This window comes from Procambarus clarkii, chromosome 16 (assembly GCF_040958095.1).
Source record: "Procambarus clarkii isolate CNS0578487 chromosome 16, FALCON_Pclarkii_2.0, whole genome shotgun sequence".
NCBI classification, from domain to species: domain Eukaryota; kingdom Metazoa; phylum Arthropoda; class Malacostraca; order Decapoda; family Cambaridae; genus Procambarus; species Procambarus clarkii.
In genome coordinates, this window is record NC_091165.1 from 6,535,833 (window position 1) to 6,553,491 (window position 17,659).

The 17,659-nt window shown below is 42.1% G+C and overlaps 1 protein-coding gene across 5 annotated transcripts in view; it reads right to left on the minus strand.

Moving 5' to 3' along the window:
• Positions 1 to 547: 547 nt before the first annotated feature.
• The window catches only part of LOC138349595 (uncharacterized), a 348,497-nt gene continuing 331,385 nt past the window's right edge, over positions 548 to 17,659 (minus strand). For all 5 annotated transcript variants that reach the window (XR_011228717.1, XM_069325240.1, XM_069325241.1 and 2 more), the window contains one exon: positions 548 to 1,481. Coding sequence is in view for 4 of the 5 variants with exons in the window: in XM_069325240.1 (XP_069181341.1) it covers positions 1,257 to 1,481 (225 nt within the window). In the remaining variant the exon portion in view is untranslated. The remainder of the gene's footprint in view (positions 1,482 to 17,659) is intronic.

The following is a 17,659-nucleotide window of genomic DNA, read 5'->3' on the forward strand; positions in this document are numbered from 1 at the left end:
TCGGAAAGCCTTTGACACAGTACCCCATAAGAGGCTGGTGCTAAGTTGGTGAAACAGGCAAGAGTAACTGGTAGGGGTCTCCAGTAGATAAGGGAGTATCTAAGAAATAGCAAGCAAAACTAGGTGAGTACCTATCTATATTAATCTAGCTAAACTAACCTGGTTGTAATATCCTAGTAGAACTCACCTACATGTATTCACCTTGCTGTAACCACCTAGCTGTACTCACCTAGTTGTACTCACCTAGTTGTGCTCATCTAGTTGTAGTCATCGAGCTCGATTAAGCAGCTACCTGTACTTTACTTAGCAGTACTCACCTACTTGTTCTAACATAGCTATACTCATCTAGTTGTACTCAACAAGTTCTTCTCACCCTAACAGAACTCACCTACCATTATTCGCCTTGAAGTACTCACCTAGTTGTACTCTCCTAGTTATACTCACCTACTTGTACTCCCCTAGTTACATTCATATAATTATACTCATCTAGTTACACTTACCTATTTGTTCTTAATGCAAAATCTGGTATAATAAAGAATCTTTTTGATGCACTTAAATTTTTTATTCCAATAAAAAGTTAGATTAAATGCTGCTTATTTGCTTCATGCACCTATGAAACAACATTTATAATTAATGTTAATGTTTTAAATGAAGTACATAAATACAAATTATAAATTAAAAAAAAAATATGAAAACTTTATTATTTAATATATAAGTTAGCAAATAGTTTTAAAAAACAATTTTAAGCAAAATCATATTACAAAATAAATAAACAATTAGAAACTAAATGTTTTGCCCACCTTTCATCCAATTCAGACACAACATTTATAATTAATATTATTTTATGTCTCAAAATGATCATATTTAAATATGAAAAAAACTTTTTTTAATATAAGGAGAAAGTATTGTTAAAATAGAATTTGCCAAATTACATAAAGAAATACTTTTACCATTCTTGGGTTAAATGTTGCTCATGTGCCTGTTTACCCATACTTGCAACTTTTCTTTCCCACGACCCTGTAGAAACGTTAGTGAAGGTTTCAACAACGTTTTGTATTTGCTGGGTTTGCTTGCTTGAATATGTTTATTAATATAAAGCACACCTAGTATGTGTGCTTTATTGTATATGTGTTTGTGTGTGTTTCAACATGTGTTAAGAGTTGCATAATATTCATTCAAACAAAATTTGACTGTCCTAGGAAAGCATTACAAAAAACAAAATAACAGTCATAGAACAAGCTTTCATTATTTCCTGGTTATAACTGTGATTTTGGTGTTGTTGGTGATAGGTATTTAGTCATTATTTTGAACTGCTTTTGATCCATGCGGGACACGTCAAGCAGACCTTCTTCCAGGGTGTGGAAGTCAAATGTGGTTTGGACCTTACAACCCAGACGAAGAAGAACTTTCTCGGCGAATGGGTTGGTAACAACTGTAGTGATCATTTGGAATCCCTGGTTGCTAGCGATGGTGACAAGCATCTGAAAGTCGATGAAGCAATGGTAAAACTTAATTATATATTATTAGTTTTTTTTACGTAAAAATATATTATTAGGCGATTTATTATTTTTGTTTGCAAGTTAAAAAGACGTCATTTACAATGGTTACCTTATGGTTTACCCCGATTAATTATCCTTGGATCATGATACAAAAGTAGCATTTCGACCATGTATCCAACTACTGCTAGGTGAATGGGGAAACATAGTTAATTATGCATGCCACGCCTTCCCTCTTTGCCTGAGATTAAACGTAGGCCATTTGCTCCCTTGAGGAGCTTGTGGGCTGAGGGCGTTGTTCACTACACCACACGGTCAGTCAGTACTCATACTGGTAGCTCTTCAGCTATTTACATAACATTAACTCTCCTACTTCTAACACCATCTCAGCTGGTTCGCCGCTCACATCATTTTTTTTATGTTTATCACCATCTCATTTGGAACACCTCTCACATCAACTCTTGCAATTAACACCATCTAAGCTGGTTTATGACTAACTTCAACTCTTCTACTATTAACTTTATCTTCGGTAGTTCGCTTCCCACAATATCTTCTTTATCAAAACATCAAAATAGTTTAGGTGCTAGTTGGGCCTAAGGAGGATGGTAAGCTAATGGTATATCCCACTTATATTTTCACGAGAACTAATATACATGTGATAATATATTCTGGAGAATGTAAGAATTGCTAGGAGTGAAACCCGAAAAGTTATCGATTATCGCATCAAACTAATAGAGGACGAGATCAGTGACGAATTGCATGATACTCATACACGTTAAAAATACTGTTGCCCGTCTTGTTTCCAAAAGCTCTGTAATGCAATCTAGCGCTCTTTGAAATAAAATTTTATCCAAACTAATAAGCCTTCTATTCACCACACAAGCATCTTATTTATCCCAAACAAAGTCTCACAGAACATTTTATATATTAGTTAACGTTGCTTCCTTGGCAAAAGCCAACAGTTAATCTCCATAGAAGCCCAACTCCACAATCATGTTGGCTCATACTTAATTAAATCCACCACGCTAATGCCTTGACTTGTCCTTTTTCTTGGAATAGTACGATATTGGTGCCAGTTGGCGATAATCCAGGTATTGTCGAGGACTAATACACATTCAATATTCTAGTTGCATTTCCCCCTTATACTCATAATAAAAATTGATCCATTGCACTGGATCCATTATAAATGGTAGATACCTTTTTATGCCTACTCAATAAATTTGTCTTTACAACGAATCGAGGGACTTGATGAGGAATTCAATTTATAACATGTCTTACTGTTAAGTGTTTATTAGGCGTTCCCTATGTCTCCAATGTTAGTGGCATGTTCTTGAGTTTGACTTAATTTGTCTTATTAGAAATTATAATATTCAAATATAACAGAAGAATACTTGAAGAATTAGATCATCCAGTTAGCGAGAAATTCTGACAGTTTAAGTAACTATATGTTGATATTTTCAGAGTACCACTCACATAAACTCATTGTGAGCAAGCACCGAAATTATTATGTCTCTCACAATACACTTCACGTAATCATGAATAAGTATTTGTTTATCACTGATGTATACAAACTCGCTCCTACTTACTGATACTCATATTATGCACCATCACCTTGTTTTTATCTATATAATAACAATGCCTTTCTGTCCAAGGTTCTTAGCCTCAATAAACTTTGCAAGATTAAAGGTGATATTTATGACACTGACAATTCGAGGTCGGATCCCATGCCTCCCTTTAAGGGCACCGGCCATTATGCATTCCTTAACGATGTATATGGTTGTGAAATGGTCTCGCCTATGTCTGTATACATCAGCATTTGTTTAAATATTTGCGTCTGACATGGGAAACTAATGTTTACACAATAAATTTGTATTCTGGGTGCAACCTTTTGATTACAGTATGTAGGAAAATTGGGTACAGTGAAGTAGGGAGGCAGGGAAGGTGTACTGGAGGTGAAAGAGAGAGTGTGTTTGAAGCATATTGTGAGGGTCTCACAATATATGCACAATATAAATAAATGACTTTAAATAAAAAACTTTAAATATGCACAATATGCTTATTGTGCATATTTAAAGGGGGGCCGGTCGGCCGAGCGGACAGCACGCTGGACTTGTGATCCTGTGGTCCCGGTTCGATCCCGGGCGCCGGCAAGAAACAATGGGCCGAGTTTCTTTCACCCTATGCCCCAGTTACCTAGCAGTAAAATAAGTACCTGGGTGTTAGTCAGCTGTCACGGGCTGCTTCCTGGGGGTAGAGGCCTGGTCGAGGACCGGGCCGCGGGGACACTAAAAAAGCCCCGAAATCATCTCAAGATAACCTCAAGAAGGGTGCATATATGTGGAGATAAGGAGGGTGAATGGGAAAAGATGGGTAGGGTGTGCGAGAGGAAAGAGAGGATGGGTGTGCGTGGGAGAAGATGGGGAGGGTATGTGTGCAGAAAGACAGGATAGTTGTGCATGGGGGAAAGATGGGTAGAGAGTATTTGTAGATAGACAGGATAGGTGCGTGGGGGAAGATCGGAGGGTGTGTGTGAAAACATGATTAGTGTGCATGGGGGAAGATAGGGAGGGTGTGTGTGAAGAAAGAATGGATGCGTTTGCGTTGGTGAAGGTGTGTGTGTGAAAAAAGGCAGGATAAGTGTGTGGGGAGGGGGGGGGGGGAAGATGGGGAGGATGTTGTGAGTAAAGACAGGATGAGTGTGAGTGGGGGAAGATGGGGAGGGTGTGTGTAAAGAAAAACAGGATAAGAGTGCATGGGGAAAGATGAGGAGGGCGTGTGTAAAAACAGTATGGGTGTGCGCAGGGCAAGATAAGATAAAAGAGAGGATGGGTGTGCATAGGGTAAGATGGGGAGGGCGTGATTGAAGAAAGAGAGGATAGATGTGCATGGGGAAAGAAGGGGAGGGTAAATGTGATGAGCCCCTTGCCCCATGAGGGACCTGACAGCTGAGTGGACAGAGCTTCGGATTCGTAGTACTGAGGTTCTGGGTTCGATCCCGGTGGTGGCGGAAACAAGTGGGCAGAGTTTTTTTTCACCCCAATGCTCCTGTTACCTAGCAGTTAATAGGAAAATGGGAGTTAGACATCTGCTACGGGCTGCTTCCTGGTGGTGTGTAACAATAAGGAGGAGGCCTGGTTGAGGACCGGGCCGTGGGGACGCTCAGCCCCGAAATTATTTCAAGATAACCTCTAGATGAATGTGCATGGGGTTAAGATTGGGAGGGTGTGTGTGAAGAAAGCAAGAATTAGTGTGGGTGGGGGAAGATAGGGATGGCGTGTATGAAGAGAGGATAGGTGTGCGTGCGTGAAGATAGGTAGGGAATATGTGAAGAAAGGACAGGATATGTATGCGTGCGGAAAGTTGGGGAGGGTGTTGTTACCTATCTCGTACATACAGGTCGTGTATAATTGGGCAATGACAAAATTGTCTAATGGTAAGCTCACTGCTCTTAAAGTAATACACTAGAGTGATTCTTAAGCAGGTACAAACAAAATAATATCACAAGATCAGTATTATTAAAACAGGCATATATAAAATATATATATAAATCAAAAAGTAAGTTTTCATCAGTATAACAATAGATATATGCTCACGTAATATCAAAAGAGAAAATGGCTTAATGTTTTGTCCTCCCAGAACAATTAATCTAACTTACTGAAACAAAAAGAATACACAGACTTATCTTACAACATGTTACCCAGCTCAATGCTCTCAAACCACTGGCGTCTGCCTGACGCTCACACCCAAAACACCCCTTCCCCCTCCTCCTTCCTAGGTTGGCAAACGAGTACTTGAACAGTCTCCGTGGGGTAGTGGTAAGACACTCGCCTGGCGTTCCGCGAGCGCTTTGTCATGGGTTCGTATCCTGGCCGGGGAGGATTTACTGGGCGCAAATCCTTAACTGTAGCCTCTGTTTAACGCAACAGTAAAATGTGTACTTGGTTGTAACAAAGATTCTTCGCGGCGGGGATCGTATTCCAGGGAAGCCCGAAACGCTACGCATACTAGTAGCTGTACAAGAATGTAACAACTCCTGTATATATCTCAAAAAAAAAAAAAATAAAACAAATTTATGAGAAAAGTAATTGTTCTCATACAGACATTAAAAAATATTAAAAATATTTTGCAACATGCATATGACATAATTAAAGTACAACATGTTTATTAAAGGCAAATTAGAAAGATATGATATATAAGAGATGAACTCTGGCAACCCAACGTACATTATGTACATTATTCTGGTCCAAAAACTGACCTGTATTAGACAGGTTTGAATCAAGTGAACTCCAGCAGGCCCGCTCCTGTCCAAATATGTGTTGCCATGTCCTACTGCACTTACAAAAGTAAATTACACATACATAAATAATTAATTATATATTGTTCTTAACACTGAATAATGTGAGAATTCATGAACTGCATGGATTTCGGAACAGGTGTATGTGACGAAAGTATAGGTGTATTAGGGAGAAGATAAGGAGGATGTGGGTGAAGAATGCCAGGATTAATGTGCGTGGGGGAAAATGGGGATGGTGTGTGTGGAGAGAGCCAGGATGAGTGTTCGTGGGGGAATATGGGTAGAGTGTGTGTTAAGAAAAACACAATATGTGTGTGGGGGGGAAGCTGGGGAGGGTGTGTGTTATGATAGACACGATAAGTGTTTGTGGGGGAAGATGGGGAGGGGGGGGTGGTGTGTGTTAAGGAAAACAGGACAGGTGTTCTTGGGCGAAGATGTGGAGGGTGAATGTGAAGACAGGATGGGTAAACATGGAGGAAGATGGGGAGGATGTGTGTGAAGAAAGACAGGATAGGTGTTTGTAGTGTGATATGTGTTAAAAATTTACTCTTAGTAGAAGAAATGTTATCTTACATACCTTCTAATGTGGCTTTATATTTGCCAGAGAAATTACCCAGAGATATTTATGAGTTGGCTAAATTAACAGATGAATATGAGTTGATTTATAAAGTAACTTTTAGAAATAAAATTCATTCAACTAGACAAGGATCTGGTTAAATATTAAACTCCTCCAAAAGATTTGGGTCCCACATGTACCCAACAGCAGGTCAAGGAAACACTTTTTCAAAGGTGCCAGGTGGTAAAGGGATTAATGTGTAACCCAAAGAGGATCACACCAGTAATAAACCTCATCCAAGTGGAAACAGTGTTCCTACTGCCATAGAAAGTGTCATGTTGTAAAGAGTTGTTGTTTTCTTCACCCAGAAAAGAGGCCTATGCCACTCACAGTGTGCGAGAGGAGGGAAAACCAAATGTGTAGAAAAATAATGGGGAAAAATCTCTTGATATAAATCATTTTGGAGAGTTTATGTCAAAAGGAAAGTTGCAGTGTACAAATAGTTTGTGGCATGATGTTAAAATTTGGAGAGATACAGGAGCATCTCAATCTTTACTATTAGAGATGCTATCTTTACTATATATATATATATATATATATATATATATATATATATATATATATATATATATATATATATATATATATATATATATATATATATATATATATATATTATATATATATATATATATATATATATATATATATATATATATTATTAAATATGACCGAAAAAGTAAGATTAATAATTCTAACACGATTTTTCTCAATCTTTCGTACATTTCTTTTCACTGTTGGAGGTAAATAAAAAATCAATTCTCCAAAATTCATTTTTATTTCTAGTCTGACGCGACACGAGCGCTTTTCGTAAAACTTATTACATTTTCAAAGACTTTAGTTTACAAATACACAACTGAATAGAACTTACGCATCTCCGATTTTATATCTACATTTTAGTGAGGTGGATGGGGTGAGGTGGCATTAATAGGGTATTAATTTCATCAACACAAGACAGAACAAGAGGTGGCATTAATAGGGTATTAATTTCATCAACACAAGACAGAACACGAAACAATGGGTATTGAATAGAAGTTGTGACGATAATCTCCTTCAAGAGATTGAGCCTGCTCTTCCCTCCAAAATACGTCACTACAAATCTATATACAACTACTATGGAAGAAATATCCAACAACGACAACAACATCTCCAAGGTTTGCCAGAGAGCAAAACGTATGCAGCCAGGAACACCTGCTCCACCTCGAACCGCCAAACTACCTGTCTTGTCGCCTGCTCATCGCTGATTGGCTGCGGGTCCAGCTGCAACTGCACTCCACCCACCATACTACTTGATGTCTGGGGCCGCCACGACCTCAGTCCTCAGAATATCCCGTGCTTTCGACAAGTTAACACGTCTCGTTGGTAGACTAAGCCCCAGGCTTACATGTACTAAGAGAGGTGGCAGCTTAAAGCCAATATTCCTGCACCTATTTACTTTGTTTGTCATACACTTGTTATTTTCTCACTTGTCTTAACGTAACTTTTCATTTTGTCATTTGATTATTCTTATTACTTTGATTTTATTATACGAATTTGTATGTCCATTTTATTCATGTTTTGCTTTCTTTAACATAATTAAAATTTCATTGTTAAAATTTACTTGTGTTTTGTGTGTCTTCTCCTTACCTTACCACAGACGAAGTTCCAGATTTTCTATTTTTTTTTCTGTATGTGACAAGGCCATACCCCTAGCTTTTGAACAGCCGAACACCAACGCGTTACCGTCACATATTATATGGGGGCCTGTCCTAGGAGCTTCACTCAGGTACTGGTGCCAAGTGGTAATTAATGGTAAGCGTATTTAACTTTGTTAACGTAGCTTTTACTATTTTTCATATTCAATTTCATTTTTTATATGGTGCGGTGTATTGTGCATTACGAGAGTAGCATATGGTGAAGGTGAGACAACTTTGGATTACGTGGTGACTGTAGGCCTCAGTCATACTCTTAATTGGTCATCTCTCCCTCCGTGTTATTACTCGTGTTTACCATCTTTGTCCCTTGGATATTTCTCATTTTTGACAGATCATCATATTGGTACCCTGGTACTGTGGTCTGCCCCGGGTCAAGTGCACCCAATCTTCTGCAATCTGACTGTAGGAGGACAAAGAGGGCCATAGTTCCTCTAGCTCGAACTTTAGTTGCTGAATTGGGACCTCAGCAGCAGTTCTCGTCACCAGTTGACACCTCGCACCCCTACACGTCAGTCAGAGATGATGATGCATACAACGGTAGGGAATTAGCTTACTTTTTCAGAGCACAAAAGTTCGCTAATTCTGTAAGTATCATATTAAATTACAGTAGGAAAAACTTGCTTTATGTCCTATAGAGACTCGGCAAGGTATGCCTACATCCTTGGACTACCAATTTTACTTTTGAGGCAATTAACTGTTTCATTTGTTTTCGAAACTCTGTTTCATTTGTTAGTAGGATTTTCTTGCCCTTATCCTCTTACATGAGTACCGGGTACAAGATTTCCTGCGCCTTTGATTTAAATTAATCATTTAACATCTTGTACTTAACTTTAATTGTTAAAGATCTTACAGGATAGGTACCAGTTGCCACGTTGTCCTGTTTCTGACATTCACTATAACTATATATTCGTGTAAATTTATTTGCTAATTTCACCATGTTTCGTCTCCAAGCTTTCCGTGCAAATCCAGCAGGTGAAATAGGGACTTTAAGTCGTGCCAAGAGGACTGAATTACAAACTCTTGCACATGAGTATCAACTAGAAGTTCCCTACCAAGCCAACAAAAATGACCTACACAACCTGTTGCTGGATTACTATTTAGAGCAAGGTAAGATAGACTCTGAAACTCATGAAACTTACTATATTGCACATAAAACTGACTTGGCAACGATGAAACTCAAACTAGAGCTGGCCAAGATTGAACGTGAGCAGCAAAGAGAAGCAGCTGCCATACGAAAGGGAGAACAAGAACGTGAGATTGCGTTACTCCGTGAACGTGAACGGATACAGCTTGAAACAAAACAACGCGAATTGGAGATGCAACGTGAACATGACAAGCAACAAGCGACTCTGGCTCTAGAGTGTCGTCAACGAGAATACACGTTGGAAACTTCACACCTCGCTCAACGCCAGCAAGCTACTGCCAATCTTCCCGTCAGTTTTAATATATCACATGCAAGTAAGTTAATGCAATCCTTTGTAGAAGCAGAAGTTGATGTGTTTTTCACCACCTTTGAAACCCTTGCTAATCAACTCAGTTGGCCTGTCGACCAATGGGCCACACTTCTCAGAGTCCATCTTACAGGTAGAGCTGCAGTCACACTCAGTACTTTGGCGTCTGAGAATGACTACCAGACTCTGAAACAAGCAGTGTTGGACGCCTACCTCCTCTCTACAGAAAGTTATCGAAGGAAATTCCGTGACCACCTGAAGGCAAGTACCACTACCTTCCTCGAGTTTGCTAACACAAAACGGAGATATTTCATGAAATGGCTGGAAGCAGCACATGTCTCTACTTTTACAGAACTCGTCAACCTGATGCTAGTTGAAGAATTCTTGAGGCGTGTGCCGCCTCCTGTCCATCTCTACTTAGCAGATAAAGAAGAAACCGACTACCTGAAGTGTGCTAAGTCGGCTGACACTTACAGCCTCATCCACCGGCTGACACCCGAACCATCCTCCAGTAAGAAGTCGTGGTACAGTTACGAGAAAGTGAGCACCGATCAAGCTGGCTCGCAATTGTACTGCAAGTATTGTAGACTCTATGGACATACCATAGACAAGTGTGGTAAGTCTCAATACATGGGAACCACTGACCCACAGAAACCCAAACCAACTCCTCCTAAGTCCGGTAAGCCTATGATGAATGTTGGTGTTAATGTTAATGATCTCTCTCTTTTCAGTAACCACCTGTATACTGGAACTGTCTCTGCCAACGGTTCAAATCCGGAGGGACGTTTCAAATTGAAGATCTTGAGGGACACAGCGGCTCTTCAATCGATCATCTTGAAGTCGGCTGTGCCCAACATCGTCTACACCGGAGAAACTGTCTTCATCACTGACCTCACTGCTACCACTCCATACCCTCTCGCCAGAGTCCACCTGGATTGTCCCTACGCGAACGGAGAAGTCCAAGTCGCCGTCAGGGAAAAGCCTTTTCCCATGCCTGGAGTGCAACTTCTCCTAGGCAACGACTTGGCAGAAGACCTGCAACCGACCAACCTGATTGTCATGAACAAACCCCAGGTGTGTACATCTGTGCCAATTAATCCTATTCTAGCGTATGTTCCAGCAGAGGTTCAAGAGAGTGATGAAGTTTCTCCTCCGGTTCTTGTGACCACCCGTGCACAAGCCGCACGTCCACAGCCAGCTGACTCTACTGCTACCGCTGTCCCTCAAGACCCTCAGAAACTACCCCCGAATCTGACCAAGTTGGAGTTCCGTAAGTTGCAGAGGGAAGATCTTACTTTAACACCATTGTTTTTCCAGGCTGAGACTCAACCCGACAGTGTTCCTGGGTTCTTCCTAGAGAACGACTTGCTCTACCGCAGATATAGACCCAGTAAACTGAAGGAGGAGGACGATTGGGCCAACATCGAACAACTTGTGATTCCTACCAGCCTGCGGCCCACTATTCTACTTCTGGCCCACGGAGCACTCTCCCACTACGGCTTCAACAAGACTTACCATGGAATTCGTCAAGACTACTACTGGCCAGGTATGGTAAATAGCGTCAAACAGTACGTAAAACAGTGTCATACATGTCAGATGGCAGGCAAACCGAACATCTCCATTCCCAGAGCGCCACTGATTCCCATACAGGTGCCTGCGGAACCTTTCCACAGACTCATAATAGACTGTGTTGGTCCTTTACCTCGGACCAGTTCAGGTAACGCCTATATCTTAACCATCCTGTGTCCTACCACCAGATTTCCCATAGCAGTTCCAGTGAAGAACATCACGGCTGCTACGGTTGTAAAACATCTATTGAAGATCTTCACTCAATACGGATTTCCCAGGGAGATTCAGAGCGACTGTGGTACCAACTTCATCAGTGATCTCTTCAAAAGGACACTGGAGGAGTTCAACATCAAACGGGTATTGTCCAGCCCCTATCATCCTGCTTCACAGGGTTCTCTTGAACGTAGTCATCAGACTATCAAAGCACTCTTGAAAAAGTTTTGTAGTGAAACCTCTAAGGATTGGGATAAGTAAATCGACCTTATAATGTGTATTTACAGAAGCCTTCCCAATGAGTCCCTAGGAGTATCTCCTTATGAGATGCTCTACGGCCGTAAGTGCCGTACTCCCCTTAAGGCTTTCAAAGACTCTCTCCGAGATGCCACCTTCAGTGAGCATCAGAATGTGCCCCAGTTTCTTCAAAACCTTCAACACATTCTAGAGAGAGTCCACCGTTTTGCCCATGATAATCTATTGAAAGCCCAGGAGAGGATGAAGACTCATTACGACCAGACCAGCAAAGTACGAAAATTTAAACCAGGAGACTTCATTCTAGCATACTTCCCTATCCCAGGTTCACCTTTACAAAACAGGTTTTCAGGACCCTACCGCGTCAAAGAGTGCAGAAATAACAACAACTACGTTATAGAGACTCCAGATAGGCGGCGGAAGACCCAGCTGTGCCACATCAACCTCCTGAAGCAATATAATGGTACTCCTCCCACTGTCCTGATTAACTGTTCTACCTTCACAGAACCCTACATCCACAGTGAGACCTTCCCAGCTTCTCCTCCCGAAAGCACTGACAAGGAGTCAGCGAGTTCTAATTCCGAAATCCTTAATGATCTTCCCAAATACTTTCAGGATAATAATAGTGCTCCTTTACCATATTCTAATTCCACTCTCACCTCGTCAGATAAGCCCTTCATCCTCCATGTCGACGCCAGTGGTACCGACGTTGGTGGTGTCGTGATGCAGCAACGAGGCGAGGAGAATACACCTGTCAGCGACTACTGCTACAAGAAACTACGGAACAATTGGCAAAGAGCTACTCTTCAACATCCTGAAGCTCCAGCACTTCACTCCACACCTGAAAAGTGCTTGGTCTACCATCAACATGGACCACACCACCCTACACCTCCTGCAGCACGCCCACTTCTCATCTCAACGTCTTTTACTATGGGCTTGATAACTGCAGAAATTCAACCTGGAGACACGCTATACCAAGATTCCGACAACATCTTAGCCCATGATCTCGCCAGAGTTTATGAAGTAGAAGCGACTCCATCTATTACTCCACCACATAACGACGTACTTCTTCCAGAACCGCAGGCTTCGGGGGAGAGTTGTGACGATAATCTCCTTCAAGAGATTGAGCCTGCTCTTCCCTCCAAAATACGTCGCTACAAATCTATATACAACTACTATGGAAGAAATACCCAACAACGACAACAACATCTCCAAGGTTTGCCAGAGAGCAAAACGTATGCAGCCAGGAACACCTGCTCCACCTCGAACCGCCAAACTACCTGTCTTGTCGCCTGCTCATCGCTGATTGACTGCGGGTCCAGCAGCAACTGCACTCCACCCACCATACTACATGATGTCTGGGGCCGCCACGACCTCAGTCCTCAGAATATCCCGTGCTTTCAACAAGTTAACACATCTCGTTGGTAGACTAAGCCCCAGGCTTACGTGTACTAAGAGAGGTGGCAGCTTAAAGCCAATATTCCTGCACCTATTTACTTTGTTTGTCATACACTTGTTATTTGCTCACTTGTCTTAACATAACTTTTCATTTTGTCATTTGATTATTCTTATTACTTTGATTTTATTATACGAATTTGTATGTCCATTTTATTCATGTTTTGCTTTCTTTAACGTAATTAAAATTTCATTGTTAAAATTTACTTGTGTTTTGTGTGTCTTCTCCTTACCTTACCACAGACGAAGTTCCAGATTTTCTAATTTTTTTTTCTATATGTGACGAGGCCATACCCCTAGCTTTTGAACAGCCGAACACCAACGCGTTACCATCACAAAGTGTATGTAGAAAGCCTATTGGTCCATATTTCTTGATGCTTCTATATTGGAGCGGAGTCTTGAGGTGCGTAGAATATAGTTGTGCATTAATTGGATGTTGATTGCTGGTGTTGACTTCTTGATGTGTAGTGCCTCGCAAACGTCAAGCCGCCTGCTATCGCTGTATCTATCGATGATTTCTGTGTTTACTAGGATTTTTCTGGCGATGGTTTGGTTGTGGGAAGAGATTATATGTTCCTTAATGGAGCCCTGTTGCTTATGCATCGTTAAACGCCTAGAAAGAGATGTTATTGTCTTGCCTACATACTGGGTTTTTTGGAGCTTACAGTCCCCAAGAGGGCATTTGAAGGCATAGACAACGTTAGTCTCTTTTAAAGCGTTCTGTTTTGTGTCTGGAGAGTTTCTCATGAGTATGCTGGCCGTTTTTCTGGTTTTATAGTAAATCGTCAGTTGTACCCTCTGATTTTTGTCTGTAGGGATAACGTTTCTATTAACAATATCTTTCAGGACCCTTTCCTCCATTTTATGAGCTGTGGAAAAGAAGTTCCTGTAAAATAGTCTAATAGGGGGTATAGGTGTTGTGTTAGTTGTCTCTTCAGAGGTTGCATGGCGTTTCACTTTCCTTCTTATGATGTCTTCGACGAAACCATTGGAGAAGCCGTTGTTGACTAGGACCTGCCTTACCCTACAGAGTTCTTCGTCGACTTGCTTCCATTCTGAGCTGTGGCTGAGAGCACGGTCGACATATGCGTTAACAACACTCCTCTTGTACCTGTCTGGGCAGTCGCTGTTGGCATTTAGGCACATTCCTATGTTCGTTTCCTTAGTGTAGACTGCAGTGTGGAAACCTCCGCTCTTTTCCATGACTGTTACATCTAGAAAGGGCAGCTTCCCATCCTTTTCCATCTCGTAAGTGAAACGCAGCACGGAACTCTGCTCAAATGCCTCCTTCAGCTCCTGCAGATGTCTGACATCAGGTACCTGTGTAAAAATGTCGTCAACATACCTGCAGTATATGGCCGGTTTCAAGTTCTTGTCGACTAAGACTTTTTGCTCGATGGTACCCATGTAGAAGTTTGCAAACAGGACACCTAGGGGAGAACCCATGGCGACCCCATCTACTTGCTTATACATGTGCCCATCCGGGCTCAAGAAGGGTGCCTCTTTAGTACAAGCTTGGAGTAGTTTCCTCAGAATATTTTCTGGTATGTCAAGAGGAGTACAGGCTGGATCACGATACACTCTGTCGGCTAACATCCCGATTGTCTCGTCCACAGGTACGTTGGTAAACAGCGATTCTACGTCCAACGAGGCTCTTAACCCTGTGGCCCGTGTGCCCCGCAGTAAGTCAACAAATTCCTTTGGAGACTTCAGGCTGAAGGCGCAGGGAACATAAGGAGTCAGCAGGCCGTTGAGTCGCTTCGCTAGTCTGTACGTGGGTGTGGGTATCTGGCTAATGATTGGCCGAAGTGGGTTTCCAGGCTTGTGTGTCTTGACATTTCCATAAGCATATCCAGGTTTATATTCCCCAATGATCTTTGGCAGGTGGAGTCCAGATTTCTTGGCGTTCACAGTTTCGATCAGTCTGTTGACCTTTGCTTTTAATTCGGCTGTAGTGTCCTTCGTTACCCTTTGGAACTTAGTTTGGTCAGAGAGTATGATGTTCATTTTCGCCAGATATTCGTCTTTTTTAAGAATGACATATATTGGCGACTTGTCACCTCTCTTGACAACTATCTCCTTGTTCTCACGAAGGCTTTGAGCTGCCGCTTTGAGCTCGGGGGACAGTATGGTGCTTCTGTAATTGCCTCGATTCTTTCCTCCTTCTGCAATAAGTTCTGCTTGTAAGGTATCTTTGGTAGTGACCTTCTTTTGTGTCTCGAGGTCGAATATGTCGTCCAACAGAATTTCCAACTCTACTTTCCGGGCCATCTCACTCGGTCTGGACATAACATGACAGTTTATGCCCAGATTTAGGAGAGTGACTTGGTCCTCAGTGAGGTTAAAGATCATTAAGATCATACGCATATCCAGGTTTATATTCCCCAAAGATCATTGGGGAATATAAACCTGGATATGCGTATGGAAATGTCAAGACACAGAAGCCTGGAAACCCACTTCGACCAATCATTAGCCAGATACCCACACCCACGTACAGACTGGCAAAGCGACTCAACGGCCTGCTGACTCCTTATGTTCCCTGCGCCTTCAGCCTGAAGTCTCCAAAGGAATTTGTTGACTTACTGCAGGGCACACGGGCCACAGGGATAAGAGCCTCGTTGGACGTAGAATCGCTGTTTACCAACGTACCTGTGGACGAGACAATCGGGATGATAGCCGACAGAGTGTATCGTGATCCAGCCTGTACTCCTCTTGACATACCAGAACACTATACATGGAACCGTAAAGACCTGGCTTAATTACCTTTAGTTTGAGGCGATTTCGTGATCTAACTGGTTCACCCTATATCCTGACATTAATGGCCATAAATGAATGATAAACGGGTTTCGGATAGACACTTAACTTGAATTTGTAGACAGCGTGTTGATAATGGTACACTTTTAGTTTCCATAACACTACGTCCAAGTAAAATTAACAGGAGCCGTATTTGCTCCTGTGAGCCTCTGGTCTAGTATAAACAATGGCTGCCCTCCTTCCCCACTGACGCCTGGCTTACATTGTCCAGATGACGGAAAGTGATAGAAGGGTCACATTTACTCTACTTTAATATTGATAATTAAGTTAATTTATATAAGATGTTTTTATGATGGTAAAGTCCAAAGACTAATGTATTTAAGAATAATTCCCACCATAATAGGTGGTGAATTATAATAGTGTGTGGTGATGATATCCCGTTTTCTATAGACGGTAATTCCACTACAACTTACGTTTTCTATGGGTAACTTGTTTATACAATACAGCTATTATCTGTATGATATAAAATGGTGTCGGATTTTCCGACAATGTGTGCCACCGGTTGACAGGTGTGGGGGCTGTGTGTGCACAGTTCCAGTTTAGGGACTGAGGGCCAGTGGGTATCCAGAGCCCGTTTGGAAGTTTTAATAACCAAGTTGTTACCTTCAGATTGACCTTGAGTTATAAGGAGTACAATTAATGCCAAGAATTATATCGTACGTCTTATGCATATAAATCTTTGACTTATATACTTGGCTGTTTCCCCTACTCCTTGAATTTCCCTTGGCCCAAGCAAAAGCCTCTATTTCCCTAGACAACATTTAAAATTCATGACCACATGCCCTCAGTTGTGACATGGGGGGGGGGGGGAGGAAAGATGTGGAAGGTATGTGTGAAGAAAGACAGGATGGGTTTGCTTGGGACAAGATGGGGGAGGGTGTGTTTGAAGAATGACCGAATGGGTGTGCTTGGGTAAAGATTGTGAGAGCTTGTATAAAGAAAGACAGGATGGGTGTGCGTGGGGGAAGATGGGGAAGGCGTGTCCAGGATGGGTTTGCGTGGGGAGAAAATGGGGTGGGCTTGTGTGAACAAAGACAGGATGGGTGTGCGTGGGGAAAGATAGGGAGAACGTGTGTAAATACATGATGGGTGTGCATAGGGGGAGAGGATATCTAGGGGGGTTGTTGATTTGTTCCAAAAGACCTGCTAGTTATTGCACCAGGTTGTTTCTTGAGTACCGACGAATAAAGACTCCAACCACTTCCTGAGAGAAAAACAACCGACCATAGCAACTACACTCCCACTACCGTTGGTCGACCAGCAATGAACACTGGAGTGCTTGCAATTTACCTGGGGAGAACACCTTTTACGCTTCTTGATCTTGGAGTGGGGTTCAGTGTCAACTTTATGCGACTCCATAACTGGCCTCATTGTCTTGAGTACACACCCTACTCGAGCCGCCGAGACTCCCCGCTCTCTCCTTGTTTGAGATAATCTCCTAAATTCCCCTTTATTGAATTATTGTCCACTGTCACCCTGTCTGCAACCGTGACCACCTCTCTCTCTCTCTCTCTCTCTCTCTCTCTCTCTCTCTCTCTCTCTCTCTCTCTCTCTCTCTCTCTCTCTCTCTCTCCTTCTCTCTCTCTCTCTCTCTCTCTCTCTCTCTCTCTCTCTCTCTCTCTCTCTCTCTCTCTCTCTCTCTCTCTCTCTCTCTCTCTCTCTCTCTCTCTCTCTCTCTCTCTCTCTCCTTCTCTCTCTCTCTCTCTCTCTCTCTCTCTCTCTCTCTCTCTCTCTGTTACGGACCCGAGCCCAGCGTCGTAGCACGGAGCGGTGACGACAACGCCATCTGAGGGTCAGCTCCC